The sequence below is a fragment of the Sceloporus occidentalis genome, unplaced genomic scaffold (genome assembly GCF_023333645.1).
Source record: "Sceloporus occidentalis isolate IW3139 unplaced genomic scaffold, rSceOcc1.0.p SCAF_27, whole genome shotgun sequence".
Classification (NCBI taxonomy): domain Eukaryota; kingdom Metazoa; phylum Chordata; class Lepidosauria; order Squamata; family Phrynosomatidae; genus Sceloporus; species Sceloporus occidentalis.
The window spans coordinates 8,496,837-8,512,445 of NW_028317007.1; the positions used below are offsets into that span (position 1 = coordinate 8,496,837).

Sequence of the window (15,609 nt, forward strand, 5' to 3'; positions counted from 1 at the left end):
TTCTGAGGGCTTGACCAATGGATGTTACTGCATCATTCAGAGAAAGATAGAAGGCATGATTCATAACTCCCTGAATGATGGTAAGTTGCCCAAGCTGTTCTAGAACTCTTGGAGAGATTCAGTTGCTTTTTTGGCAAACTGTATATGAACATACATGTTAAAGAGTGGCAGTTTTTACTTTGGTACCAAAAATCAGACCAGTATCTTTCTGGTGTTCGCATCATAAACATTGACTTTAGCAGAATGTAGATCCTGGATGCTGTTCTAGGGTCCTTTGTAGTTCCCTGGATAATGTTAGCCTTTGCTCTTTCAGGGATATTGGCAGGATGACAACTGTTTTTATGATTCCCTACTGTCCCAAACTTTCTCATGAGGTCAAGCTCTGATCAACGATTCTGTAGAGCCCCAGAAATAGCAAAGTCACCTATTCAAGACTGGTATTTTGACTTTGCATGATATGGTCAAACACATAAACATACATAAAGATAAGAAAACCATTAGTGGCTTAATTCATAAATAATAAATATTGTATGGGGACAATCAATTCTCGTCACTGGGAATTCTTTCATTGTTCATCCCATTGCTATACAAAAACAAGATAAACTCATCCTGCTGACTCTATTAAGGCAGAAGAACTATAAAAGACCACCCTCTTCCCATTATTCCCTATATCTACATAATACAAAAACCATATTTGCAAACAACTATAACAAGTGGCATACAAGAAAAGGAGAGGATCACAGAGCAGGAGGTATTCAATCAGCTGAGCCTGAGTTTTTATAGAATATAACGTTTTCATATCTGGTTATTGCACGTTTCATTACTAAGGACACAAAAGCAACAAAACAATCACCAAACGTTGTTGTTTGGTCTCTCAGATTCCCTCTAAATATTACAACCAACAACATCAATGTGAGGAAAAATCGGGGGGGGGGGGGGGGGACTTTACATAAAAGGAAAAAACATCTGATACGTGGCGTATGTAATCAGTCCAGACATTTGCTATATACTTACTGGAACAAGAAGCCTCTTGATTTTCTCTCCTTTAGAAAGTGCTTGAGCAGTGTCCTCCTTTGCAAACTTTGTGAAGAACTTAACTATATTGGTGTTTTTTTGTGTAAGAAGAGCAGCCCATAAAGCTCTTGAAACACGGGTGTTATCTTCTGTCATTTCACTTGTTGGATTATTTATAATTCCAAATCGGGACGTACTACTCTTTTTCTGCAAAAGTATTAAACATATTTGAGAAAAACAAAGAGCATGGACAGGTTTTTTATGACAGTAGCAAAGGCCTATTTAGAATATGGTATACTAGTTATCACAAATAAGACTAGTGTTTCTTCATCAAACTGTACATTGAAACATTTTTCTGGTTGTGTTATCAGTACATTATAGAGGTGAATATTTTATAGGAGTTAGCCTTGCATATTGCATAGTTAAATCTGTGGTTATCTCATCATCCAAAATCACCTCATCTTGCAATAGAAATTTTCAAGATTGTAGGCAGTTAACTGGTTGTTTTAACAAATAAACCCATTGATTTGGATAGAACAGGCAAACAGGTAGGCTGGCAAACTACGCACAAAGAAACGTTTTAGAAAACCTAAACACTGAGACATATGACAGAGCATACAAAGATACAATTGTCCACGTGCACTTTGTATACAAAAGTGTTTAAACAAAAATGATTTCATAGGTTAATATTTCGGATGGTAATTCCTAGATATGTAAAAAATAAGTTTTTTGAAAATTTGCCCTAAACTATGTTTAATATTTGCACTCACAAATTTAGGGTCAGAAATTACTCTTTATAATGCAACGCCACTGAGCAAGGGGCACAATGGAGCAAGCAACACCATGAAGACCAAATACTTGCCAGGGTCCCATCAATATTAAAGATGGCCCTGGTAATGGCTTCATAAGTACAATAAATATAGCATTATTCACCAGCAGATCTACCTTTTAATTAACAACCTGCGCTTTTAAGACAGGGTTGTAAGGTTATGGAGGTCTGTAGAGATAGCTGGTCATGGCCAAGTGATTTTTTTGCATTGAATTAATTTGTAACAGAGCATCTTCGTGATAAAGTAAATTTACATTACTGTAAGGAAAAGACTTGCTATTTTCAGGTCTAACACGGAGATTTGCCTCCTATTTTGTCCTATTTCCTAATGACTTTTTGTGTGTTAATTACAAATCCACATATTGCCACTAGGGTTTTAAGAGTAACCAGCTTTTTATCACCGTCGCTAAATTACAGTAGTGACCCAACTTGAAGGGACACTTCAGTTTAACAGACAGCCTCTTTACAAACAATGCATATCTGTCACGACAAATAGTGGAAGGTAGGGAAGGGGGTAAATGCATATAGGAGGATTCTACAGAAACCCCCCCCCCCCCATGCATATGCAGGTAGGACACCAAGAAACCTTAAAGGGACTGAGCAGCTATTACATGCATTAAAGCGCACATGATGGTGGGATGCCCCTTTAAAAGCAATTTTGTGTTAAAATACAGATGCGTAAACAATAATAATAAAAAGATTAGCTATAACTCTGGATCGGTTCTGCTTCAGCCTTTAGGACACATCTTGTAAATGTCAAAGTAGAACTGCGGTTATTTGTACAGCACTAAACAAACAGACTTTGAAAATAATAAAAAAAAAAAGTTATGTTGTTCTTAATATACACAGGGACGGGAAAAGAAAGCTTTGCCATGTAGTTAATCAATAATGACAATGTCTAGAACAGATGACGCCAGAGCATGTTTTGCCCCGTGGTATGGTGTAAATAATAACAGTGAATTTCAGAGACGCTGGTTTCTAGCACTTACAATTTAGTGTGACAGCCTGTTGCTGCTAGGGTCATAGCAGGGAGACTATGTTACAGAGAAATACGTATATCTTACAAACAAGCTGACAACATGGCGCAGGAGTTATGATGCCAACCTACTCTTTGGCTTGATCTTCGGCAAAAACACATCCCTGTATGTGAATATTGGGTAGCCTTTTACTCCACAGAACAGGCGATGGAAAAATCATTAAATCATGGAAAAGCTTGGGACTGCATTACATGGAGCCGAAACATAAGGGTATTTTTGGCCATATTACAGTTAGTGGCAAAAAAGACACGTCAAGGTCAGTTGTGGCTCAAAGTGCACGTTCATTACACCAGTGGTAGAACAACTATATTACAGTCAAGCTTCTTAGTTTGCCGATACCAGGTTTAAGGACTTTGCTCACATAATGGATTGCAGGTGAAAGAGGCACAGAGTTATTCAACCTTGGGGCCTTAACCTAATCTTGACTCGGGGGGGGGGGGGGGGGGGGGGACTAAAACATGTTTGGCTTTGTTATGGTATAATTAATTTCTATAGAGCCATCATATTTCACAAAGTTGTACCATGCCCAACCATGACATACGTTGTGGATCACATAATAATTTGGATTTAAAGACACAAAAGTTCAGGAGGGCACCATTCAAACTATTTTATAATATTATGAAAACTTCAATTTGGTATTACTACTAGAATTATTCTTATACTTGGCTCTATCTTTAACAATGAAGAAAAATAAGCAACTTTTTGAATTGTTTCAACTAAAAAAAAAATAAAAAAAAAATGGGCATCATTTAGACACATGTAAAGTTGTGAAAAAGTCCACTTGGTATATAGTTTTATATAACTTGTAATACTTTGAATAAAATGGCATTGTGATTACCACCATGTTTATACTGCAAATATTTATAATAACAAAGCAATGACTGGGTCACCTGGGTAGACTCATTAAGAAACATGTTAGCAAGACATCCACTTTCTATTCAAAATGTCTTTCCGACACTAACACATCAGAAGGCTAACGTTCTAATCACCCTAATATTTTACACAGTAAAATTAAGCAATTCAAATCACCATCACTGTACCATGTGTTTCACAGCTTTAGTGAGCAGTTGTCTCCCAGCTGGCTTGTCAAAATCAGCAATAATCCAGATGGTGACTGCATAAATTACATCCTCATCTGAAAATAAAAAATATCACAGTCTATGTAAGCATCTCATAGCTGCCATAATTACCATTAGATACCTGTCAATAGATACCCTTGCATAAACCCAAGGCCCGATATAAGTGTATATAACATTTAGAACCGTTTCTGCACACTGGATAACGTATAGAAAAAAACAAAACCAACATTGTAAACAAACGGTGGTCTACTTTTCTTTTTTATTGCCATTTTCTGACAGACATGCATCTTATTTTTCAAGCAGACGATGGGTCAAGCAGTTTTATGTACCATCATAACAATCGCCTCCCAGGTTTACCAAGTCGTATTTATCAACTTATTTTAAATCAAGTAAGATAAAGCTATACCTTCTTTAGTCACGTATTTCATATTTTCAGCCATTACCGCATTCTTGTCTTGGGAGTCCAGATAGGAAAATATGTCATATTCCTGTAGACTATAAGTAGCTGTAGAGAAAAAAAAATATCTTGAAGAAATACATATTAAGTCCCAGAAGTAGTTTTCATCCTGATCACCCCATGAATGCAGCACAATGTAAAGAATTATTTCACCTTAACTCCCACATAAAACACTGATTAATAGACACCAAACTGGCTTCTTGAAGCAAAGTTCTTATTTTTTTGTTGGACTAATTTTCACAGGAATAAGCAATTGACCATGCCTTACAGACTTGTGAACTGTTCTCTAAGGCGATTCTTATGAGTTTAAGCATTTTGTTTGAGAACGGTCCAAGCAGTAAAATGCATACACAGTGAAATGGTATACTGATCCACAGGTCCCACACAAACTCGCAGCTTAATGAATAAACACTTTATATGTAGACTAAAGTCAGGTCAAACCTGAAACACAAATACGAACCCACAGTGTGTATGCCCTGCACAATACAAACAGTATACCAGTACACCAATGATATAAGGTGAGATGTATGGTAACTGTTCCTAGTTATAAGGGCACCCACAGTGTTGTAAAGGTGGTAAGGTCACTGAAGAACATACTGTCAGACGGAATGTATGTGCAGTTAATGTATCTGGTTTACCTGATCTTGAAATAAAATTGAGATAGGTCTTTTCTCCAGTAAGTATAGTAGGACTGATCCTGGTTACTACATTAGGCTGATCCATTAGAAAATCTACAGCATCATTATGGTCATTTAGGAGACCCTGTATGGGAAAAATAAAGAACATGTTAAAACATTGCAAAACATGTCTTGTACATGACATTCACACCACCCATCAACATTCTCATTAAGCTTCAAAGTTTTGTTTTTGTTTTTTTGCAAGCAGTGTAATTGATTTGGAGATATCATGTTTAAGATGTGTCATCACGGAAGCCGAGATCTGTGTCTGAGAATGGTGGGCTCAGCATCATCTAATCAATACCCAGTTTTGAAGTTTTCTTTATTTTTCCTCACCCACCCTTACAATAGCCTGTTTGAACCAATCAACAATAAGCAAGTTAACAATATGGGGGGGGGAATTATAGCGATTTCTTAAGATTAAGATTTTAAATTAAATGCATAATCTGGGTTTAATTACATACATGTCGTTTATTTTTATCTGTAAACACAAACGTTTTAAATATATAGAGTGTATCATTTGAGGGAACAGACATATCAACTTTAATAATTAGCATGTTTTAAAGGCAGAATGTGTATAATCTTTTCATTAATATAATTAATTATTATTAATTATGTTAAATAATAGATTTTGTTGCACTATGATAGACATTGCATGTTTCACTTAAGTGTAAGTAAACATTCAATTACTGTGTATGACTAAAGTTTGTTGTTTATCGAAAGATTCTAACCATTACCGACTAGCTTTCAGTGACTATCACAATGCCCAACATTATCCGTCTGGCTTCCGATAATGCTTGCCTGATAGCACTGCCGAGCATTTTGCTTGGTACTTTCTGTTGGCTAACGGAGAACTGCAGAATACGTTAAATGCGGGGCAATGACTTTTATGAAATGACTGCAGGAGATGACAGGCTGTAAAGTACGTAAACAAACTGTACGCTAAACACTAGGATGATGTATCTGCCTCACATACTTTTTGAGTGATTAGCTTACCATGAACACTGCCCTCTGGAAGAACCCGGTGGCATCGATGATCCTCTGCAGAATAACCGTCTCCATCTCTTCAACATCCATCTCCTCGCTGTTAAAGGGCACACCATTAAACAGAACTTGAGGCAATGGACCTAGGCCACTCTTCTTATAAAAGGTTGCTCCTGCCTGTTTTAATCAAAAGCAAAACAGAAATACATAAAGCGAAGCTGACTGAAAAATGAATAAGCGCTAACAGCAAGAGACGTGGTTGTTATGTGTCAAGGCATTGCAAGTCTGTACTTTTTTGTATGGTTTTTAAAAGCAGTGAAGTAACCCGGTGAAAGGCAGATAGAGGAGCATTATTATGCCCGTCTAACACGAGCGTAAAAAACGGAAGGATAAAAGGGAAGCAATGTTCTATGAGAACACAAAACACAACATATCAGTATAATTGTTGTTATTTGTTTATGGGGCTATTAGAGGTGTACCATACTTAAAAGGACAGGTAAGTGTCCTGGACACTACAGAGGAATGCATATTAAATATGCAGTCTTCCAAAATGAAAATAAAATCATGTACCTGACCTAGTAGTTGCAGATCATCATTTCTTGCCACTGATTGGTTGCTTGAAGCCATTGCAATCAATGTCACCACAGATGACCACAGTGGTTGCTGGATTGTCCGACCACACTACCAGATGTGTGATGAGATTAAAGGCAACATCTGGTACAACGCCGTCAGACAATCTGGTGACTGCTGTTTTCCATAGGCAGCTCTTATACAGAGGCGAGCCAACATGATTATGGACCCATGGGCATTGTGATGTTGTGCTACTGTTTACTGTAAGAGGTTTTTTAAATTATTGTCTTAATTTTTGTATACTACTAAACGTCCTGCCCACTCAACCTTCTTTACATTTGGCGTTACAGACCATTCACTACTCTGAGGATCATAGGCCCTCTATGAGGTGAAGTTTCCCTTAAGATGCCTCGAAGGGTTTACCTACAGTGGCAAGAAAAAGTAAGTGAATCCTTTGGAATTACCTGGTTTTCTGCAGTAATTGTTCATAAAATGTGATCTGACCTACATGTAAGTCACGATTAAAGAGATTTGTTTTTTTTGTGTGAGGCATGCTTCACATGGTTCTTGAGAACAGCAAGTTCAAAATGTTTAAGCATTTTTTTGTTTTGTTTTTTGTTTTGTCAAAGTACCTCTAAAACATACCTCCAGGCTTCCCTACTCAAGCTGTGAATGTTTGAAGGATGTATTCCATACAGACAAGAACAATGCCATTTTATGTTATTGGTTAAAACAGATTAAAAAGAGTTCACTGTACAATAAGCTAAGTACTGATGTTATGTTCTACTTATACTTGGTGTGTACATGTTAGCCACAATTTTGTATTTTGATATTTTTGCTAGTAGTTTGACACTAGCGGGTTCGGTGCAGCTTCAGTCACTGTTTGACGGAGTTTGTGTTAATTGTATTGTGTTGGTTTGATTCCAGTTGTTGCCGCCAAGGGTAACAGAACCAGTTTTAGGTTTAGGGGGCAAATACTTTTTCACATGGGTGATATAGATTTTGAAAACCTCTTTACCTTGAATAAATAAATGATCATTTAACCCCTTGGTGACAATGGCTGATTTTATATTTTTTGTACCCTTGGGGACAATGGCTGATTTAACATTTCTGCAGTGCTCGTGTTTAGCTGTAATTTTCTTATTTCTCCTTTACTGTACACAAGTTATATATTTCTTTGGGCCTTCTTTATATGCCCTTATTTTGATTGTATCATATAATTTACTATAATAAAATATATAAAATATGGTACAAAAGGTAGAAAAAAAGGAGTCTACAAAAACTAATGAAGAAAAAAAAACCAGCTAAGTAGATTCTACAATTTGACCTGAGTTTAGAAATATCCAATGTTTTTATCTTTTTGCAAGCTATAGAGCAATAAATACAAGTAAGTGTTTTTCATATAAGTGTAACTCATATTTTTGAAAACTAGACATCACAGGGTATTTCAAAGGCTGGTATTTTAACCCTTTCCATGCATTTTACCACCAGCCATAGCAATAGATCACTTTCTACACCCTTTTAAAAGTCATGACGTGTCAGGCATGTCAATTGTTGCGAAGGGATTAACCCCTTCAATCCCCTATGGACGTACCGGGACGTCCAAAAAACGCCTAGTAAAAAACCCCTATGGACGTACCAGCACGTTCAGCCCTTCATGCAGCGTCAGGGACACATCCCTGCCGCTGCACGGGAGATCAGGCTGTCGTTTGACAGCCTGGACTCCCCACTGACAGCAGAAGCCAGCATCGCCGGCTTTCTGCTGTCCGATCTGCTGTAGCAGCTCCCGGCATGAAAGCCGGAAAGCTGTTACATTTCAAACTGCCCGATCGCGCTATTGGGCAATTTCAAATGGTCATCGGGCATTCCCTTCCGGGTTGCGTCACTGCTGACGTAACCCGGAAGTTCATCGGAGGACAGGATGTCCCCTGCAGGGGATATCCTGTCCTCCGATGAGGCACAGGCGCTGCATAGGACCTGCATAGGGATCACAGTGTGATCGGTGCAGGGGGATCGCGGGGAGGGGAGTGAGAAACCATGTCTCTCACTCCCCCTCCCGTCCTGAAACAGAAAAGCAGAAAAAAAAAAACGGTCATTTAAAAAATAATAGTATAAAAATCATAAAAATAATATAAATACAAAAAAATATATAATGTGAGCTGTGATGTCTTTGTGACATCACTGGCATGTTCAGGAGGTCCCTAAGAGGACCTCTAACCATTTGTGTGTAAAGAAAATATATAAAAAATGCAAAAAAATAATAATAATAATAAAAAAAATGTAAAAAAAATATATAAAAAAAATAAAATTTTTAAAAAAACCTTACATCCCATTGCCCTATCATAACATCTAGCCAGTATAACCCTCCTGCCCCCATTCACAACCCCCAAATCAGTTAAGCCATAGGCATAAAAAATGTACACCTTATAGTATGCTCCATGGTGCTGGGAAAGTATGGAAAATCTATATAAATTAGGTATTTCTGAAAACAGGACACCTGAATTGATAAACTTGATTTTCCATCACTTTACGTAATTTTGTGAGGATTCAGAGGGAAAATTCAAAAAAATTATTTTTTTCTAATTTGCTAGTTTTTACTAAATTTCTCATTCTAACTTTTCAGCTAATCATCCAACTATGGTATCAAACGAAAGCTCTATCTCTCCTTGAAAAAACAATATATAGTTTACATGGGTACACTATTCACAGGAAAAGAGAATCATCTCTGAACCGACATAGCACAAAAATGTCAAAATTGCTCCGGGCTTCGAGGTACCAAAAACCCCTGGGATTGAAGGGGTTAAAATCTGTAGTTTGTATTTACTCATGTTGTCTTTTTTATATATTAAACGTTAGTGATCTCAAACCTTTAAACGTAACACATAAGCAAAAATAGAAGAAGTCAGGAAGGGGTAGATACTTTTTTTATTTTTTTACAGCACTGTAGATGGATTGTCCTTTTAATTTAGATATAGCCAGTTTAAGAATTACTTAGTCCTTGAGCTGGCCTTTTATTCGCTTTATGTCGAACTCATTTACAAATTATTTCACTGTATTAGCTTCTACCACTTCCGCTGGGGAATTGTTTCATTTATTTACCATACTCTCAGTAAAGTAAAGATTCCTGTTACATTATAAGCCCTCTATGTCGCAACACTTCTGCTTCTTTGAAATATACTTTTTCTTGTGGATTGTGCAATGTATATGTTATTTAAATATTTATATCACAATTCCCCTCTGTGTGTGTGTGCGTATAGGATTTTCTTTAGTCATACCTGATAATTTTTACATTGCATTATAGTAGCCCTACTTTCAACTCTCTCTGCAATGTATATATCCTTCTAAAGAGACATGATACTCCAGGCGCAGGCTGACTCGAGTTCTGGCATGATCACCTTCCCTATTTATACTACTTATGCCTCTAGCGACCTGTTCATTATCTGCCTGCCTTTAAGTTCTAAAAAAAAAAAAAAAAAAATTCCTCCTAAATCCCTATTCTCTATTGTCAGCAACAGCACAGATTTTTACATCCCAAGTGCGTTATTTTACATTTATCAATACTGAACTACAGTTACAATATTACTGACCATTCTTGTAGTTTGCTTAAATCATTTGTCTTTAGGCTTATTCCACCAGGATTGTCTACTCTGTTGCAGACCTTTGTATTGTATGAAAAGATACACATTGCCTTTAATAACTTCCTTAATAAAAATATTCAAAATAATTGGTCCCCGAGGTACCCCACTCATAACAAGACCTTTCTAAGAGGTACAAAAATGCCTTATTAAAATACAAATATCAGTATCATTAAGTGCTGCTCCGCTGTATACATTTCTTTTAAAGTGGATTTATCTGCTAATTCCATGACACTAAAGCATGATCTCGTTACCAGAATACAGGTTGAAACTGAATGTACAATGTCATTCTACAACAACAGTATGCAAAAAATATTTGGGACATAAGTTCTATAAACCTAATTTTGTAGTGCAACATCTAATGAACTAAAAAGAGACTTTCATAACACAAAACAGTCTAAAGAATATACAAAAGTAATGAAAATGCTCAAAAGCAGTGATAAACAACAAACTCGTCATTAATGGGCATATTTTGCAAGCATGTCTCTGATAAAGTGTCTCGCATCTTGATGAAGCAATTAACAGCTGGGAAGAGATAATAAAACTTCATCATACACATCTAAAATGTGCTTTAATATGCCTAACTAATGTTTCCCCTACCAACAGTTTGCTTGTAGTACAAAATCATAAATTAGACGCCACCTCAAATTCTAAATCCCCCATCAAACAGAAAAGGCAAAACAATTAAAAATTATCTTCACCCGTTTCTTTTCTGTTTTCCTTACAGATTTCTAGAATTAATCTTAACTATGTGAAGGAGGAGAACAAAAACTTAGATTTGTTCTTTCAGATCAGAAGATTCCAGAATGGGACTTTTCCTATACTGCTAACCCTTTGGGTCACAGTGTTTGGTGTACTAATCAGTAGTTGACAGTAAGGAGCATGAAAATAAGTCTTCTCCAAACGATTTCAATTTGCACTCTTATTTTTAATCTTTTAAATAAAGCTTTCTTTTAGGTGATCGATCCGTGTATATAAACATACTACAGTGTAAACGTTTGGGTCACTTAGAGATGTCCCTGTTTTTGAAAGAAAAGCAAATCTAGGTTATTAAAATAACAAAATGGATCAAAAATACAATGTTTCTGTTGTAAATGACTATAGGTGTACAGAGGCTCTTTATCGGCAACCATCACTCCTGTGTTCCAATGGCATGCTGTGTTAGCTAATCCAAGTTTACATTTAAAAGGCTAATTGATCATTAGAAAACACTTTTGCAATTATGTTACAGCCAAACATTTCTTTGTTTTCCATGAAACCAGCTAAGTGACCCCAAACATTTGAACGGTAGTGAATATTTAATGTGCTTTTGTTTGTTCTGTAAATGTGTTTCTGCATGCAGATGTGGCCAGAACATACAGCACCCATTCATCTTTACGTGTGATATAAGCACCAAGCATACCTTAATCTTGCGGCTGTATTCTGAGTGTGAACCTAAAACTTGCTCTATGTCAGCTTTAGGAAATTCATATTTCAGCACTGACTTTACAATGTCCAGAGTAAGAGTTTCTCCATCATCCACTTTGTTGTACATCTACAAAAAAAGCAAAAGCTGTTAAAGACTTATCAAGATTTCAGTGAAAAATATTCTTAAAGAAAACAAGAAATATATCTCAAAGATCTAAAATTGTAAAAAATACTTTTTTTTAAGCCAATAGAAAAATCTACAACCAATATTTTTTTGACCATAAACATATAAAAGAATGTTTAAATGCAAATGCTAGTTGTGCACTTATAGCATGGACAGACAATTCCAAAAAACAAGTAATGTTCAACAGCACTAGTAGTTCACTAAAGTGTGATTATGAAAAGCAAGACTCCAGATAGATCAATTGACTGACATTAAAAACTATTACCTACTGTGTAATACAACCTAAGTTATGTTATATACTACTTGTTATGTCCCGTCTACCCATTGTACAGTGCTCCGGAATATGGTGGTGTTATATAAAATAATAATAATAATAATAATAATAACTATGCATACACTAATTAAGCTTGAGAAAGCTTGGACCATGTCAGATTCTTCCGCAATGAAGTTGAATGCTCTCCACAAAGCTGTTCCTGCATCAGTCACAGTTTCATCTTCTTCTTGAGAATTTATGATAAAAACAAAACCAATCCTGGAAAAATAAACCACTCAAAGTCAGAATACATTAATAGTTTTAGAAATATTTAGTGACTTTACACACATGGTCTGCAACTTACTTCTGTCTTATAGCATTTTACTCAAATATCAAAAATAGACTTGCATCCTAACAACAACAACTTTGTCTTTTAGTTAATCACTTGGAGCTCCAAGGCAAGTGGATTAGCCTTGCCCACACCTCTTTAGTGACACCCTCGCTCCATCATTGTTATGCCATTAACGGGCCCACCACTCATCCACTTCTGGCTATGCCTTAGCCTTATGTGGACACAGAGTCAAACCTCACATCCAAAAACTCAAAGACAGTGTTGGTGCAAACACTTGCAATGAATCATAAAGTGTTATATAAACCACAATAGATGTTGATTGAGCAATTGTGTGCTAAAAAGAAAAAACAAAAGAAAAAGGAGGAAAGTGAGAATTCATTATCTCTTTCTACAGAGACTAAAATGTGTTGATGTGTTCTCCTACAGTATGCATTAACTGATAAAACTAGGACATGTCCCAGGAAGAGAATGAATTTAGCAACTTCATGGTACGAGGGATTAGTCAAATACTGATTCAACATAAGAGTCACGAAAGGAAAACACTACTACATTTCCACACAACTAGCAACAAGTATGCACTATTTTTACACAACTTAAGGGATTGTGGTAGCTTGTCATTTTTATTATACCCAGCCCACATTTAAAAGGTAACACAAAATTAATGATATTATTAAGCATTAATATCTGTAATAGTTCTGGTTAATAGCAATTTCCAGCTCTGATAGCGGTGTAACAATATCCCTTCATTTTTTTAATAGATGAGTGTTTTCCATAATAGGCAATATCTCAGAAAGGTTTAGTACCTGAGAGGAACATTATGTTGATAGAATAATTCGGCAAGCTTCACATAATCAGCAGCATAATCTTGAACAGGATTGAGAAAAAAAACCTAGGATAATAAAAGCAGCAGTTAATAAGCAAGAATAATTTCTCTTTTTCAATAACGCATGGCTGATTACAGTTTGCCTAATGATAAACAAATAAGATATTTCAGTACCTGGAGAACTGACATCACAATTAAATAACATTGTGAATTAAAGAGAAAATATGTGTCTCTTCGATAACTTGCCAAGAAGTCCTTGCCCCTTACAGAACAGTACATTCTTGCCTGGGAATTTATTGAGTATCCTCTGGGAGCACTGACCATGAGATACAACTGGTACTCCAGCAGAAACTCCAGGTATGGTGGGAACAAGCCTATAAAAACATGTCTCTCCTAACTACCTCTTCAGTGTAATATAGAAAATGCAGACTAAGAAACATATTGTTGATATAAAAAAAAAAAATTGGTAAAGCAAAGTTCTGGATGTTGTGGAAAGTTGAGAACCTCTTGGGCAAAACCTCATGCTTGTGTTTCACATACCATTTTTACACAACACTAACATCTCTTCCATTCTATTTCCTGCAGCTGACAAGGGCACAGAACAACATGAGTCCCACATGTCTTAGAGAAACAACCACAACAGATAAGATCATTGGGAATACCCAGGAACAAGAGGAGAGCCTGACAGGCAGCGCACAGAAGCTGTAGTAGGAGCACCTCTCTATACCACGATTCGCCTGTTCTCCATTCCCCCAACCTGCCTTTTTGATTTGTCGTGCCATCAAATTAGTTTCTAAAATAGCCACGTAACATGTCCTGCATTAATTCTTGGTGCTGCAAAGTAAAATTGCAACATATTGCCAAGTAATTTAATCAGTCTGGCACCTTAGTTAATGTAAGAGTGTGTTCTAACATACAGCACCCCCTGAAAATGTATGGGTTAATAATTGCTGCTCTGCTCTCATACCTAGCCCATGCATCATTGGGTCTATTAGATTGTGTATATGTACAGCATCAGATATTTTCCACCACTGATTCATTCTGTACATTTATAAAACGCACCATTTATTCCCGCAATGGCTTTTTAACTCCAAAGCCAAGACAGTCTTAAATGACTAAGCATTGTTTACCACTTCAAGCTATGGTTATTCCAGGATCTGTGGATATTTTCTCTTATCCCCAAAAGGCTAAGTAGTTTTTCTCATTAGAAGCTTTGTCTTGCCCTAAGGACTTCTTTAACGGTGCTGTCCCTCAGAAGGATTAGAAAGAACGTTCTGTACATTTTTTCTAAGCTACTCTGTAAAGTTGAAAGAACAAAACTGGAAAACCATTCAATAGATTATTTTATATATATATATATATATATATATATATATATATATATATATATACACACACACACACATATATACATATATACATATACACACACTAGTCAAAGACATGTCGAATATATGTGCGCCCAGGAGAAAATGGCTGATATTGCAAGCCTGCTCCTACGTTTCAACTTTTTGGACTTCTCACAGGTTTACTTATGCAACCTATATTTCACCTTCTAGAAGGTCAAAGGGACTTTATGTGGTTCATTACAAAAGGCAAAAATCTAAAAACAAAAACAAATTTCATGCATGCTGCAAAATGTACGGTCTGATTAAAGCAGATGGTATTTTTTGCAAGCCTATTGTGCACCATTAATCATTGTCATATTTTCTTCCTATCAGCAACGACTAATTGTATTTATTTTCTGCTTAACTCATTAGCTATTCAATGGCTTTGTTCACAACAGATGCCACATTTTTGTATGTAAAATATTGGTGTTTTAAAAAAAACAAATTGCAAACTGGACATTTGACAAATTCTTTTAAAATAAGGGCAAAAAACGACTTTGGGGGAACAACATTTTACTTATAATAGATTTTCATATGTGTTATGTTTTTATCCATATATGATATTTTTACATAACATTTTTTATTTTCACGCACTACAGAAATTATTTAAGAAACTTTCTTGTAGACGCTTGTATCTTTCAGACACGCTAGATATTAGGTGCTTGTTAATTTTCTGGCTGGAAGTCTACCACTTTGGTTTAAACTTGCAAACTATTTTTTTATGCAGTTTATATTCAGCCCTAAAAATATATATTATTTTTCCCCATAAACCTTCAATACTTTATTCTAAGTCATGTTAACTATTTTAACAATTAAAAGTGTTGCAACGGTACCTTAATTGCTAAGCATTACTGGTTAACGTGTTCTGCATTGGTCTATTGTCCATCCACTTTGTGACCTCTACATGCCTACTTGCTCCT

The 15,609-nt window shown here is 36.1% G+C and overlaps 1 protein-coding gene across 1 annotated transcript in view; it reads right to left on the minus strand.

The window, feature by feature from the left end:
- Positions 1-15,609, minus strand: part of LOC149299902 (UDP-glucose:glycoprotein glucosyltransferase 2-like) — an 85,724-nt gene that overhangs the window by 43,204 nt on the left and 26,911 nt on the right. The window contains exons 14-21 of the mRNA XM_089485857.1: positions 13,282-13,367; positions 12,270-12,405; positions 11,685-11,816; positions 6,090-6,254; positions 5,055-5,178; positions 4,366-4,464; positions 3,921-4,015; positions 1,015-1,221 (exon numbers count right to left, since the gene is read on the minus strand). Coding sequence (XP_089341983.1) covers positions 1,015-1,221; positions 3,921-4,015; positions 4,366-4,464; positions 5,055-5,178; positions 6,090-6,254; positions 11,685-11,816; positions 12,270-12,405; positions 13,282-13,367 — 1,044 coding nt within the window. The remainder of the gene's footprint in view (positions 1-1,014; positions 1,222-3,920; positions 4,016-4,365; positions 4,465-5,054; positions 5,179-6,089; positions 6,255-11,684; positions 11,817-12,269; positions 12,406-13,281; positions 13,368-15,609) is intronic.